Consider the following 15,061-nt stretch of genomic DNA (forward strand, 5'->3'; position numbering starts at 1 on the left):
GAGGAAGTTAGGGAATATTAGATTTTGTATTCTATTTCACAACACAGTGAAATAAGTAGCAAACTGTAGGTGCATATTTGATAAGCTGATGATGTCACAGAGTCACCACTGGGCTTCACGCTAAAGTCTCTGCTTAATGTCTGTTTTGCATTTGTTTGTTTGTTGTTGTTTTTTTCAATGAAATCAAAAGGAAAAACTTGTATCCATTGCATCAATTTGTTGTTGTGCTGCAATAACCTTGAAATAACCTAGCAATTACTGGTAAAGAGTTGCTAAATTATTAACACAAAACAAACTTGCTAACCAGTTGAGGACGAGTCCAGAGTATTCTCGGGCAGGTGTCCATGGGAAATGGGTGTTGTAGCAAAATCAGTCCATACTCAATGTGCTTTACAGACTGTTATTACCCCAGTCACTAAATAGATTATTTTCAACCAGCACTGACAAAATGTTAAAGAGTTGGTGACTAAAGAAGTTTTGCTACCCACTAGGTGTGGCAAATTTTCATGCAAGCTACATACCAGTCACTGGAGAGAAAGAGTGTGAATCAAGTACAGTGTAACATTTTTTTTTTTTTGGGGGGGGGGGATGGGAGGCAGGGCTTGTACAAAATGTAGATTAAAGAGCCCGAAGAATTGAGAGATAAACTAGAAAAGCACTCTGAGAGCACACCAAGCAGCTCATTTCCACCACTGATCTTGTTCTCCAAATGAGATCACTGATTTCCACTCATACGTATACACGTACATGCTGAAAATTGCCCGATTTCCCAATATAGAAGCCTTTTGTTACATCATCAGCTTCCAGCTGCACGGCACCTCACCCGAGCAAAGCACGCACTTGAGTGCGCATATGCAAACCTCAAATATGCACAGCCTGAACTCCTAAGTTCATTGGCCCTACAAGCCAAAATATCGAAAATCCTTCTTAAGATTCATAAAAATTCCTGGATCACTACCAAAACTGAATCATTTGTTACTTGAATCATTCTCAACCTTTCCTGTAAGTTTTGTCCAAATCCATTCACAACTTTTTGAGTTTTTTTGCCCACAGACAAACAAACAAACAAACAAACAAATGGCGAGGAAAACATAACCTCCTTTCTTGGCGGAGGTAATAAGCATGAAGTACATGGAATATATACCTCAAGAACAAAGATGGATCATAGTTTGGCCCGAAACAAATTTCTTTAAAATCTGACAAACCTGGCATTCGTTGCCTGGGATATCTTCGCCGTATTCGTCCTTGGCGGGCGGTATTTTACCCCCGACCTGCCACGTGTCCCCTCCGTCATCGCTGAAGAGGACAATGGAGCAGTTGCGGCTGCCATGGAAACTGTCAAAGAACTCGAGAATGGACCACTTCAGCTCTGAAAGCCATCCTGGGGGGAAAAGTAGGACAGACAGCCATAGCAGCATTGATTTAATAAAAAAGGAATGTTTGAAAGACTAGTCACATCTAGCAAAATGAGATTTTATTGACTGGTCAATGTCAGCTGAATTTACGAATAAAATGTACTGATTGATATATGCCTGTCATACTTAAAACTGTAGTATTCTTTCTGCATCTACAATGAAGACAGCATATTGATATATACGGATATATATGTACATTCATTTCATACTTGTAAGGTCATCAAACACAGACACGACTAAATTGAATTTTCTACAGTCAAAGGTGCATTTTGTGCAGTTTATACTTTTTCTGGTGAAAAATCTGTCCCACTTATCTTGCCTTGTCTCATGAAAGCAGGACCACTGTATTACCCACTACATGAGTGTTCACGTGTATGTGGATCCTGTTAAAACAGTGGTAACTGTCAATTTGAACAAATTTACATGATGTCATGCCAAATGGCAATATGCAAAGGACTGTATCCAGTGAAAACATGGTGTTGGGCTTCTGATGTGTGCAGAGACTCCAACCCAAAGCACCTTCTGATCTGGAGATTCTCCCGCCTGAAACCCCTAGCAAACGGGAGACTCCAAGTTGATGTGTGCGAAGCGCGAAATTCGTAGGGTTGTAGATGCTCTCTGGTGCTATCTATATAAGGCTTATTTTTTCAACATACAATAGCAATAAGTAAGAAATCCTTTCCAACGGGAGACATAGAGCCAGGGCGGGAGAAATTAAATCTCAAACGGGAGAACGGGAGATTTTGCAAAAATGGGTTTTCGGCGGGAGATCTCCCGTCGAAAACGGGAGAGTTGGAGTCTCTGTGTGTGTGGGGATGTTTTTAGTTGTTGTGGTTGCTGTTGTTGTACTAGTTATTGTTGTTGCTGTTGTTGCTGCTGCTGCTGCTGCTGCTGTTGCTGTTGGTTGTTTGGGGATTTTCTTTTGGGGCTTGTGTTGTTGTTGGTTTTTTTTTTTGTGGCATTGTTGCTGTTGTTGTTGTTATTGTTGATGTTGTTGTTGGTGGTGGTGGTAGTGATAATAGTAGTGTTGACTCACCTGTTGTTCCAGGCTCTGGTTTCTCCTTCCAGTGGATGTTGCCGGGGACGATGAGACGACCAGATTTCAGCTGCAGACCATGACCAGGACCTAAACCATCAGTCAGACAAAGTCAAAAAAAAATAAATAAATAAATAAACTATTTGTATGTCTACATCTATTTATGATATACAATATAAACTCACAGAAATGTATGTACACCTGTAAACATGTATGTACACAATTATGTAAGCATGTACATATGCGACCCGCTACAATAAAAGGATCCAAAAGTCGGGGGGGGGGACAATTTTCTGAAAATGACATGATATTATTCCCTTACTGTTCCACTTTAATTTCATATATAACATGACTCATAAAAGTACTCGGTTGCAGAGATATCGATGATTTTATTAGCGCATGTCAAAGTGGTTTAGGAAATCAGCGTTTCGAGAAAACCGCCTTCAAAGTTTTTCTTCTGATGCTATCATGATCAAGGGGAGGCAAGGCAGTTTTCACCGCTTGACAATAGAAGGTATGCTCCTACATTTGTAGCAACCGCCGACATGTTCATTCAAGCTTAGCGCCAGCGGTCTACGCATGACCAATCAGTAAGCAGGATGCCACACACTGACCAATAAGATCACTCCCTCGTTGCTAGGGGCGGAGTCTAGCTGCAGCGCCAAATCCAAATCTTCGGACACATTTCTGTTCCGTTGAAAGTCGGAAAATCATGGCCCATAAAAAATGTTATTTTCTTGCCTTTTTTCAGCAGATGATAGACGATACATTACACTAAAAAAATTATGCCAAAAACAGATATCCAATCGTTTTGACCGATTTTGATGATCTGACTTCAAACTCGATTTTCTCGGCTCAGCCGTCAGTGACTTTAGGATCCTTTTGTTGTAGCGGGTCACATATGTTTGCATGCATGTAGGCCTATCTATGTATGAAATCAACACTAACAACACAACAGACAATTGCAAAAGTCGACCAGCACACTCTTTGATATTTGAGGGCAATGATGCAAGACAGAGACAAACACCTGTCCATAGATGACATCGCAGTCTGTTCCTGCTTGAATTAAATATTATAATGCTGTTTCCATGAGATTTTTTTTCCTGCATCTGACATGCCCCTTTAACAGCACACCACTGGTCCTGAGAATAAAGTGGCTTTAAACCCTTGATATGTCCGCAGCACTGGGCCAATCCATCATAATTAAGCTTTGCACGGATTTCATCATCCCCCGAAATGAGAGCCGATAAATCTCTTTCGATCACTGCACTGGACTGGTGAATGTCCTGCCGATTTTTAAACGCGGGGGTCACAAATTAAGACCGATGACGGAAGATATACTCTCCTAAATCTCGGTCTCATTACCTCAGATTTTAAAGAGAGAGTGATGACATTATAGAGTTCTGTAATTTACGTATGTGTTTCACAATGGCGCATTAAAATCACAGAAAGAATAAAGAAATCTGGCAATACTCTGTTCATGGAATATAAAGTATTTTCAGATGGTTTTGATTTTCTACCTTACAAATCTCCACGTGAAAAGCCCTGAAGATGATTTGTTGTGTTTTTTCTTTCTTTCTTTCTTTCTTTCTTTTGGCTTTCGCCTTAAGGAAAGATTAAGTATTTGTATGTGCCACACAGTTTGTTATGTTTCTCATGTGTTTGTAATCCATGAGTCAACTGATATTGCAAAATTTAAAACTCACAACACACTACATACCACAACATAAACGCAAAGTACTTTGTCTCCAAATTAGGTACCAGGTATTCTCTGACTTTTCTCATAAAAAGAGATAACATTCAGCTCATATTTCTCATTTGATCCTTTGTTCTCAATCACAGATTTAACCCATTGCAAAGTTGTCTCACAAGTTGCAGTTCAAGAAATATCATGCTCATGAAATAAAGACATACACAGTACCCTAGAAACATGAAATGGGAATAACAGTTCATTTTTATAGATGTGTCCAAAGCACACAGTGTACTTCAACAGAGACACAGACAACATTTCTTTTAACCCGTTGAGGACGGGCTGACTTTGCTACAACACGCATTTCCCATAGACACCTGCCCGAGTATACTCGGGACTCGTCCTCAACGGGTTAATGATTCTCATCTTACAGAAGATTAACACCCATTGACAATAATATGCATATATAATGCACATGCCTGTTTGAAGGTGTTTGTGAGTAAGCTACTTTGTACATTTAAGCATGTGTGAGATAGCGAATATGAACATCATTCCTTCATATCAAAAACATTTACATACTGAAAGGAAAAAGTGATTGCACTAGTGGACTACTTTTTGAAGAAAAAAAAGTATGGAGTCGTACCTGATGCAAATATGAGTGGCTCGGGTTTTATCTTGTCCAGCGTCTGGCTGGTGATGTCAAGCGGCTCTGTCCACGTCCGGCCGTCGTCCATGCTCTTGGTGACATAGATGTTCTGCTGGTGCTTGGTGCCCCGAATGAGGTCCGCCTCGGAGAGGTCGATGGGGAATGTGATGAAGAGGAGAATGATGGTGTCAGTGTCCTCATCGACAATCGGGACAGGATTCATCGCTCTGTGGATGACGAGGGAGGGAAAGAGAAGGGGTCTTAATTTGTACATCCATACATGAGTACAAATTGGCGAATTGTGAAATCAGTGATGTGATGTAATCCCTTTCACAAATGCCGACAAGACAGCAATCATGTATACTTTGAGCTGTTCGACTGGCTGCCATGATTTCTTCTCAAAACTTAGTCTTTGGAGAGACTTGAATCTACTGAAGGTTCCAGAGTATTAATAGCATATTATGCTCAATTACAATGACTGAAGCACAGCTACTGGGCTGTGCTGTCACATACATACAAATTCTTTCTTTAATCATCCTAATTTCATTTTGGTAACAATATCACATAATGTTCATCTTGAATGTGCATAACAGAGCACAAGCATGCACTCATACAGTTATACACATCAATTACTGATACAAAGAATTGTGAATATCAAATGCACGATTAAATCTGCACCACTTTGAGTGGCTGCTAGCAATTTTGCTTTTGATTTTGATTTTTTTTTTTTTTAAACCTAGAATTGGCTTCAACTTTCTTCGAGTGAAATAGTGCCCTGGTCTTTTCTGAATGCAACATGGCCTCCTGTTTTCCATAGAAAGTACTAAGCATCCATCACCTCCCCCCCCCCCCCATTCTTTTTCTCTCTCCTTCATATAAAGAAGGCATGTCACATGAGGCTTGAATTTTGTCATCCGAGTCACATCTTTCTAAGGGTGTAGCATTTCCAGCATTAATATCCATGGCACGCTTCTCAAATGTGACCGCATTTCTTCTTCTTTATATTTTCTCACTCTCTCTCACACGCTTTCCCTCTCTCTATTCTGAAAGAACACTCTCCTTGTCAAACATGGAGCTGTAAGATATTAATGACTCAAACAAAGGCCACATGAACATGCATGCACCACATGAACAAACGCATGCAGAGTTCAGCGTCATCAGTTGATAAGTTCATTCACATTCTGTGCATGGATAGCTGTAATTTTAGCTCCATTTACCACAAGTATCTCCGAAATTAGGATGTGGTAATCACAATAATACCACAATCTTGGATTTGCTAATAACTGTATCAATATGGTCTCATTCATCTAGGGTAGCCATGCTGTAGTATTTTCATACTCTGCCTGCCATTATTATTCACTAAACATTGACAGTTATCCAATTAAAAAGCACCTGCATGAACTTAAGACCAGCAATATGTATGAGAAGCATGAAATTTTCGCCAATTGAAGCCAACAGCATTTTTTGCGGCATGAAATATTCGCTAAGTGCCACTGGCATTCAATGCGTAAGTGTATAGACAAGAACTTTCGTTTGCATTTTACTTTCATGAATCTTGGCTCCTCGCGAAATTCACAAAAATGCCAGGTTTTACAGTATGTCATGTTATTAAACATAGCCATGTTTTTTTTTTTTTTTTACAAGTCTTATTCTACCAATGCAAATAAGAGATGTGAATGTTAAACATTCTGTATTGAGAACTTGCACACAACCATTGACAAAATGTTCATAATGCCAGTCCATTTTATCCCTGACAACTGTGTGAGATGGTGTCTGGATAAGCAGACTGGACCGTTACATACAATATTATATGCCACAAGAGATTGTAGTTTAGATTCAAGCAAAATCTGGCATCACAGTAATCCCTGTAAACACACTTTTTAAAATATCTTTTACACTAACTACGTGTATATACCAAGGAAAGTGACTTTGCATTCAGCTCAGGTATGATGCCTTATGTATGAAAGAACCTCACACCAGCTGCACGCTTCACTTGCAATAAACAGACTTCATAACACATATGACCGAGGAGTACATTGCACTGGGGGGGGGGGATGTATGAAAAAAAATCAATATTTGAATAACACCAATGCCTTAATAGGATTCTGCGGGACTATTTGCGCTACACTTGTCATGCACCACGCGAGTAATTTTCAGAATCTCATCAAATGTTCATTACAAATTGTAAACACCCTGTTTCTAATATTTACAAGCCCTTCCGCAGCGAGGACGAAATATCACCCAGGGAAAAAATGGTATCTAGTTTCTTTCTTACAGTGGCACTCTACTACCATTATACAGTGTCAAAAAAAAAAGGTTAATATTTTCCCTGACCTTAATGAAGCTGTTTATTAGAATTAGCATATGTAAACATTTTAAGATGCACAGTAAGTTTGATGATCATACATATATATGTGACCCGCTACAACAAAATGATCCTAAAGTCGGGCGGGGTCGATTATTTGAAAATTGCATGACACAAATCCCTAATCTTTCTGCTTTAAATTGATACATAACACATCATATGAAAATAATCGGCTGCGGAGATATCAATGTTTAAAAGAGAGCATGTCGATAGGTCTGGGAAATCACTGTTTCGAGAAAAGCGCCCTCAACGTTCTCCTTGCGACGCAATCACGATCAAAGGACACACAAGTCAGTTTTCACCTCCGAACAATAGAAGGTAAGCCCTAGCAACCCCCGAAATGCTCATTCAAACACAGTATCGGCGGTCTCCTCACCGACCAATCAGTGACCAGGATGGCAGGAGAAGCGGCTGGGCATAGCGCACCCCGCCAGCACCCACCAGTCGACTGGGCAGTGTGCGAGCTTCACGCTTCGGTTAGCGGCAAGTAGCAAACTGACCGATGAGATCACTTTGGTCGTTGTTAGGGGCGGAGCCTATGTGTGGCGCTCACTCCAAATGTTCGAACCAGTTTCTGCTTCGTTGAAACGCCAAAAAAACATGGCCCAGAAAAACGCTATTTTTTGGTCTTTCCTTTCATCATTTTGCTTCAAAATTTCGACAGATGATAGAAGACATGTCAGACTCTAATGATATGTGAAATTCAGAAAATCGTAAGTTTTGACCAATTTTGATGCTCTGACTTCAAACTCGATTTTCACAGCTTCGACCGTGCGCGACTTTAGGACCATTTTGTTGTAGCGGGTCACCTATTAATGCTTGTATCAGCCTGATTAATTTAATGTGAAAGTTATCTGTAAAACACAAACCAAAAATGATGAGAAAAAAAAAGCCAAAGAGGATCATGTTATTTATAGGGCCAATCTCAACATTGGTTCCACTAATTTGTCCGCTGAAGCAAACAGGGAAGTGATCATAATTCCCAGAATAGATCTGTCTAATCTTTCCCATTTATCATATGAACGAGCATAAAACCAGGAACGCAGCCCCCCTCACGTCCCCACCCCACCCCACCCCTAAAAACCCTGCCATTAGAATTGGCCACTTGTAACAAGCAAGTCCCAATTGGGCTGTAGACCAAACGCGTGCATGTCATCCGACGGAAGGCCAAAACATTGGTGATGGGCAGGGAGAAAAAAAAAAGGAGACTTAGAAGAAGACGGCCGCTCAAGATCTTCGGCGATGATGATGATACAGCCCTTTAGGTATAAGGGGGGAAGGGTCGGTGAATCTCTCAGGCTGGTAGGGGGACATGTCACCCGATAATCAGGCATTAATACGGAGGCTCACCACGGTGGGTTCCCAAGCCCCCGATCGGCAGCCAATCAAAAGGGTAATTTCATTACCCTCTCTGGCAACAGTGCGCATGCACTCTTAAAGGGGTGCATCACATTTGTTGAAAACATTCACGACAAAGGCAAGCGTACAATGACGACGAACATACCCTTCAGGTTTGGCTATCATCGCATCTTACGACTTCTGATGTTTACACAAATTCTTCTGAGCAGTGGTATGATCAACTGACTAGTCAGCCAATTTAGTTACAATAATTGTTTCTTTCACATTCATATGTAACTTGTCAAATTTAGTATTCTTTCAGTGAAACAAGTATCTCACACAATCGGAATATGCATACCAATATCTCATAAACACACCATCAATAATAACCCCACCATATATCCTTCAGCACTACGCACAATGGAATATTGATACAATATATGGCACGTAGCCTGGTGTACTCCATTTCACAATGAATAGTAAATGAAGGTCATTAATCTCCACTGTGATTTACTTTGACATGCCTTGCTTTAATATGCTCCTGCAACTATAGAGCTCTTAAAAGATTTAGAGCTCATCCTAACGCATCACACCAGCCACCACAGTCTCAGGTATATGCTGTATCCTTCAATAAATTGTTAGAATGTGAAATTTAGTGATATATATATATACTGATATCTCACCCACCCTCCCCCCCCCCCAAAAAAAATAATAATAATAATTGATAAATATAGATTAATAGATAGATAGATAAATGAATAAATAAATAAGTAAATAAATACATAAACAACTAAATAGATAAATAAATAAATAAATATGGAGGTATTGCTTATAAAGCAATATTTGAGTTTTGAGAGCAAACTTAATAAAACATATTGTAGTATTGATATAATGCTGACATTTTCTTTCTGTTTTAGTATTACAGTAAATTTTCATGATTCAAAACAATTTCTTTGTTACTTCTTCATTTAATTCTTCATTTCATCAACAAAACAGAACTGTCTAATTAGCAACTATAGGGCTGGAAAGTCCTCTGAAGATACAAGTTCAATACGTAATTGAGTATCACTGTTTTAAAACAGACCTCGATGTACGGACACAAGTCCAACAGCGTTCTGCCCCTAACTCCATCCCCATTCCCCTTTTTCTAGCCAAATATCCTTTTGGTGGAAGGAGAAGGAAAGCGTTACGACCTTATCTCGGCTTCATCAACCTATCATCAGATTATCATGTCGGCCAGACATGGTCTCGCCGTGACGTACTTGCGCAAGTGGGAATGATTCCCTTTTCCAAGATCCGGGGTGAAAGACAGCAAAAGGGCTGAGGATCATGCAGAACAGTTTTATAATGGAGAGGGAAATGGTGGACATTTCCCACTCTTCACGATTCTTGATGAAACAGGTATTTGTAAATTATAGGCTACATCATACAGATGACAATCTTGTATAAAAAAGGTTGCAACATCTTTTATGGGTAAAGTATACTTTTAGTGGTAAAAACAATGATGCACACATTTGACACACACATACAGACAGACAATGTATATGTATACACACATACATACATACATACATACACACATACATACACACATACATACATACATACATACATACAAGTTTAACAAGTACCTTTGTTACATTGTTGTTCCTACTGCCATTTGTTTATTATTTCAGTGGTAGATATGCAGATGTGAAGAGTACAATTTTTTTTTCATATTAACTTATCAATTTCCCAATATTTCACACTCATGCAAACTTTTACATGACTACCCACAACTTTTTTTAATTGATTTGTCATATGACAGAGTGCCAAATTTACATCAGCTCATACATGCCACACCAAATGTTCTGACAGCTATTGTAATGCCAATGATATTGTTTGCAAAAGAACCCAACTGTTCTCTACATTAATCTCTGTTTCACACTAGCCTAGCAAAGTAACTCATCCAACTCATGTTTTTGCTGGTGATCATCAAATATCTATCAATTCATTCAAAATAAACTGTACAAAAAAATAATTCAGCATTTGTCCTTTCACTCTTACAATATTTATGGAATAGTATACAAATGATGCACAGGATAGAGTGCGTTGTACCGTGGGTGCGCCTCGTGCATGTTGCACCATGTCAAGACTCTCGAGTGCGCCGCACCTTCACTAATGCCACGAAATAATCCTGTGCATCATTTGTTTTATAAAATGGGTCTATGAGTTATTTTTCACTTCCTACCTTTATAAAGCTCAGAAGTCAAAAGTCGACCAAATTGAAATTCAAGATGAACAGTGAAGTGAAGTGGAGACTAAACACCAACTCAGTAAGTTCCAATATGTCATTGGCTTAATTGTTGTGGGAATGCACCTCACAGTTGTGGAAATGGAAGTGAGGTGTCTTACGGAGACACTCCGATAGTGATACTCCTGAACCTGATTGTCTGTTTGACTCTGAGTCTGAGAACTCTGAATAGAAATTGACATTTCCTCTGACTCTGTTCCATGATCATGACGATTATGTTCTTCACCTGCAACAGTAGATCTAACACTGTACTGTACTGATACTGCATACCTGATTGTCTGAATAGGACTGACAGTAGATCTAACACTGTAGACTTCTACTGTACTGACAACTGTGTTCTGTACTGGACTGCATACCTGATTGTCTGAATACTACGTTTGCTGTACGAAGTGTACGATGTACCGTCCTGCTTTCTTGCCCCAGCGTAAAATTTTGACAGTGGCTGATCCAAATTTTCACGGGAAATATCCGTCAATGAAGTCTTGGTAAATTTCACAATCATCCTCGTCATTCAACTGTTCAAACTGCGCCTGCAACGGATCTGAGCTGGAGGCAGCCATTTTTTCGTTCGTTTCGCGATATCAACCTTCGCCAAAGAGATTTTCCCCAGTGACTGGGGAGGAGAAAAATCTCTTTAACCTTCGCATGTAAGCATTGCATGCAATTCAAAGGAGCCGCGCGCACAGACGATCGGCAATTTACCATAGGATAACACACGCAGTGCAATGGTACTAAAATAAACAACGCTCACGTGACTCATTTCAGCGCTTCCTATTGGCTACATTCTTGAACCCATTTTATAATACTTTTTAACAAACGCTCAGATCGGGTTAAATTACATTCTATTGTGATATTGGATCTAGTAAACAAGACATAACTTTTCACCAATGTAGTTTTCATAACTAAGTTGTCATCATTTATTCCATACAGGTGTATTCCCCTGCAGGCCTATACATGTATATCCTTGAAATATTTTGAAAACAGAATCCTTTGCCTTACCAGACTGATGGGCCTAGTAAATATAAAAAAGTAGCCATTAGAGTTTACAGTGATGAAAAAGATTTGGATTTTTTCTCTTTTGTTTATTTTTTTTTTTTTTTTTTTTTTTGGGGGGGGGCGGACAAAATCCACAAACATATCAGTTTGCATGACTTGTGTCCAGCTATTACAATTTTACATAAAATATAGATACAATGTCACTGAAAATGCCATCACTTGATATTATGTTCAACCTAAGCCGAAAAAAAAAGAAAACCTGCCTTGAACAAACTGTGGTTTGATAAAACAGAGCAAATTCAAACTCAAGTTCTACATCATAAGTTAAATCAATAAGGAGCAAAAAAAAAAACATGACAAATTGTATTGCATTGACTTGTACACTGAAGTATTTCATCATAGAGCGTGTTTATACAGAGAAGCAAAATACGCGCTCATGCCGGCTGATGCCGGCTCATGCGAGATGACCTCTCGAATTTTGCTCTGTATAAACACGGCGCCAAATGCAGGCTCATGCGAGAGGTTCCGTCCGCCACCATTTGAGGTGGCCGATGCGAGAGGAGCCTCGCGTATTTTGCTGTGTGTTTATACAGACGACCGAAATTCGAGAGGTAACCGGAAAGCGTGTATTTTAATATCTGTCATGATCGAACCACGTCTTCTCCTTCTTAAGCCCCCGTTCCACTATGCCGTTCTCGCTACGATTTGACAATTTTCTCAGGTCGGGAAGGATCAGGTAAAACCTGAGCCGATCTGGACACAGTACGATGTTAGAACGCTCTAAGTACGCTGCAGTTACGACTACCAAGTGCTTGCTACGCTCTTACTACGATGATCGGGAATGAGACATTACGATCTCTGCCGCTGCCGGTACGCTTTAGAACGATGTAGCTACGCTGTCAGTGCGATGTTGCCGATGTTATCCGATCGATGCACGCTGTATCTACGCTCTGAACGATCTATACGATCTTATCACGCTGTTACCCCGTTCAGAGAGCTGAAAAGTGCCCGATGTGCCCCGATGTACCCCGATTCGACTGTCGGTCTGCAGTCAGTCAACTTATTAGCATGCAGAACCGAAGAACTATACTGTGGACCTCGAAGAGGCTCCTCAACTCACGGTTCTTTTGCAGCAATGCATTGTATAAACAACGACGTGCTGACTTTTCCAAGGCTTTTTCTTGACGTCCTTGCTTTTATAGTCCGTCTTCCTCCAGTTTTAGATGATTTCATATTCTTCAAAATTCTGCTATGTCCTCTTCCTCCTCTTTCAGCATCATGTGCAGTCTCTCTTTCTTCGCCTCTTGAGTAGCTGCTTCGCTGCTTTCTTCTCTTCTTTTTCTTCATCTCTTCTTCTTCTTCTTCGAAAATTACAGCTACTTTTACTTCCCGTTCTTGTGCCGATGTTACTACGCTCAGAAAGACCTTGTTACGCTCATCCCGCTGCGTTTATGCCGTCACTACGCTCTCCCCACTGCGTTTACGCTGTCACTACGCTCTCCCCGCTTGCCGTACGATTAAAAATATGTCAATTTTGATCGGGGAGATCGGGAAGAAATTTTGAACCGGTTCAAAATTTCTTCCCGATCTGAAAAAATGCCCGCTCCAACCCCGACCTCCACACGCTGCTGCTACGATGCTTTCGATCTCCGTACGCTGTTGCCACTCTCTCCCGATGTGCTAGATCGGGACAGATCGGGGTCCAAATCGTGATAGTGGAACGGGGGCTTTACTGAAAAACTGGATTTCAATTGATCATTTGGCCGGGTGGTTGTCAAGAGGGACATTACAAGAATGACCTTCAAGCTTGGTGGTCCTGATGACTTTGCCGGTGCCATCTTGATTTTTTTCATTTTTTCCCATCATGCAATAAACTGCACTGCGAACGTGACCTATGCTTGACCCCAAAATTCGAGAGGTCCGGTTCAGCTGAGGTCCGCTCGCATCGGCTCGCATGAGCCGGTATTTTGACTTCTGTATAAACACGAGAAATAAGCGCTCATGCGGGAGGTAAAATACCGGCTCATGCGCGCCGATGCGAGAGGCTCCTGTATAAACACGCACTTTGAGTACCAAGATAGTTACATCCAGTCTTTTGTGGAATATAGTTTGGGTTGGAACCAGGTGCAAGCATGGTTACCAACAATAGCCTTCAAAGATATTTGGGCCAGGTGAGGTTGTTTACAACCAGTTTCCATGGTAATGAATGGCCATGACATCATACTCTGGTATTCTATTGTATTCATTGTTCAACTGAAGCAATGTTGCTCTTTCTTTGTTGTTGTTCAGAGACATCTCAGCTCATTTGCATAAATCTAATAATACTAGGGCACTGCCATGTGTGATATTCAAGCAATGCCAGTAACACCTGATGATGTTGATATCAGACTTTTACAGTCAGAATCCAGTTGTGCTAAAGGCAGGTGTTTTCAACAGTGTTGGTATGCTGAGGCATTGTAATATCAAAAAGTGTTGTTTTACACACAGGTGCATTAAGAGGCTGGTGTTTAACAACAAGAATTGAACACTACTCTTTTCTGGCATGTACAGATAGCATGTTTTAGTACTGGAAAATGCCAGCATGGCATGCATGTGGAACAGAACATGAGCCATGTTATGAGGTGGAGCCACTCAGCCTTCAATAGGGGCCATTGAGTGTCAAACTGGCATGGACAAATGCAATCGGTATTTCAATTTGCCATGCATGGTAGCAAAAATAAAGCATTCCAAATTGGCACAGTGTTTCAGTGCAGTCCAGCACTGATTATAACAGTTGCAATTATTCTGCGGTCAGCCAGCATAATGAAAATTGTCATGCCAATTGGTAACAAGCAGTATAACACCACCTATCTACGTTTATCATTATTCTTGGTTAGATTGAAAACTTGCATGCCCAGGTTCTGCTGATTTGGACAATGTCTTTTATTAGAAAAGAACACTTAGATTTGTTACTATAAGAAAGCATTCTGTTCTGGGTTTGCATATTTTGTTGACGTTTAATTTTTGAATGAATATTCAGCTGCTGCACTAAAAACATATCAGTAATCATCACAACATCAGACATTATATAACGCCTAAATAGATCCTTGTCATTTGATTGGTTGTTTGACATTGATCTTTCATACCATTTCACTCTGACGTCATCATCCGTGCAATTGTGGCTCACAATTTCGGATCCATACGATTTGCTCCATTGCACACACACCGAGAGCCCGGCACATTACGCATATAAAACACTTGCGTTTGCAGTGTGTAGGCCTAGCGTAAAAAGTGCTGAGTGAG

The 15,061-nt window shown here is 40.3% G+C and overlaps 1 protein-coding gene across 2 annotated transcripts in view; it reads right to left on the bottom strand.

Moving 5' to 3' along the window:
* Positions 1-1,080: 1,080 nt before the first annotated feature.
* The window catches only part of LOC139727425 (sialidase-4-like), a 76,639-nt gene continuing 62,658 nt past the window's right edge, over positions 1,081-15,061 (bottom strand). For both annotated transcript variants that reach the window (XM_071638381.1, XM_071638380.1), the window contains 3 exons: positions 4,785-5,014; positions 2,452-2,541; positions 1,081-1,381 (listed from right to left, as the gene is read on the bottom strand). In XM_071638381.1, the coding sequence (XP_071494482.1) occupies positions 1,146-1,381; positions 2,452-2,541; positions 4,785-5,014 (556 nt within the window). In that variant the 3' untranslated portion in view covers positions 1,081-1,145. The remainder of the gene's footprint in view (positions 1,382-2,451; positions 2,542-4,784; positions 5,015-15,061) is intronic.

Source organism: Diadema antillarum, unplaced genomic scaffold, assembly GCF_040938485.1.
Source record: "Diadema antillarum isolate AM-2024a unplaced genomic scaffold, OU_Dant_1.0 seq00000131_RagTag, whole genome shotgun sequence".
NCBI lineage: Eukaryota > Metazoa > Echinodermata > Echinoidea > Diadematoida > Diadematidae > Diadema > Diadema antillarum.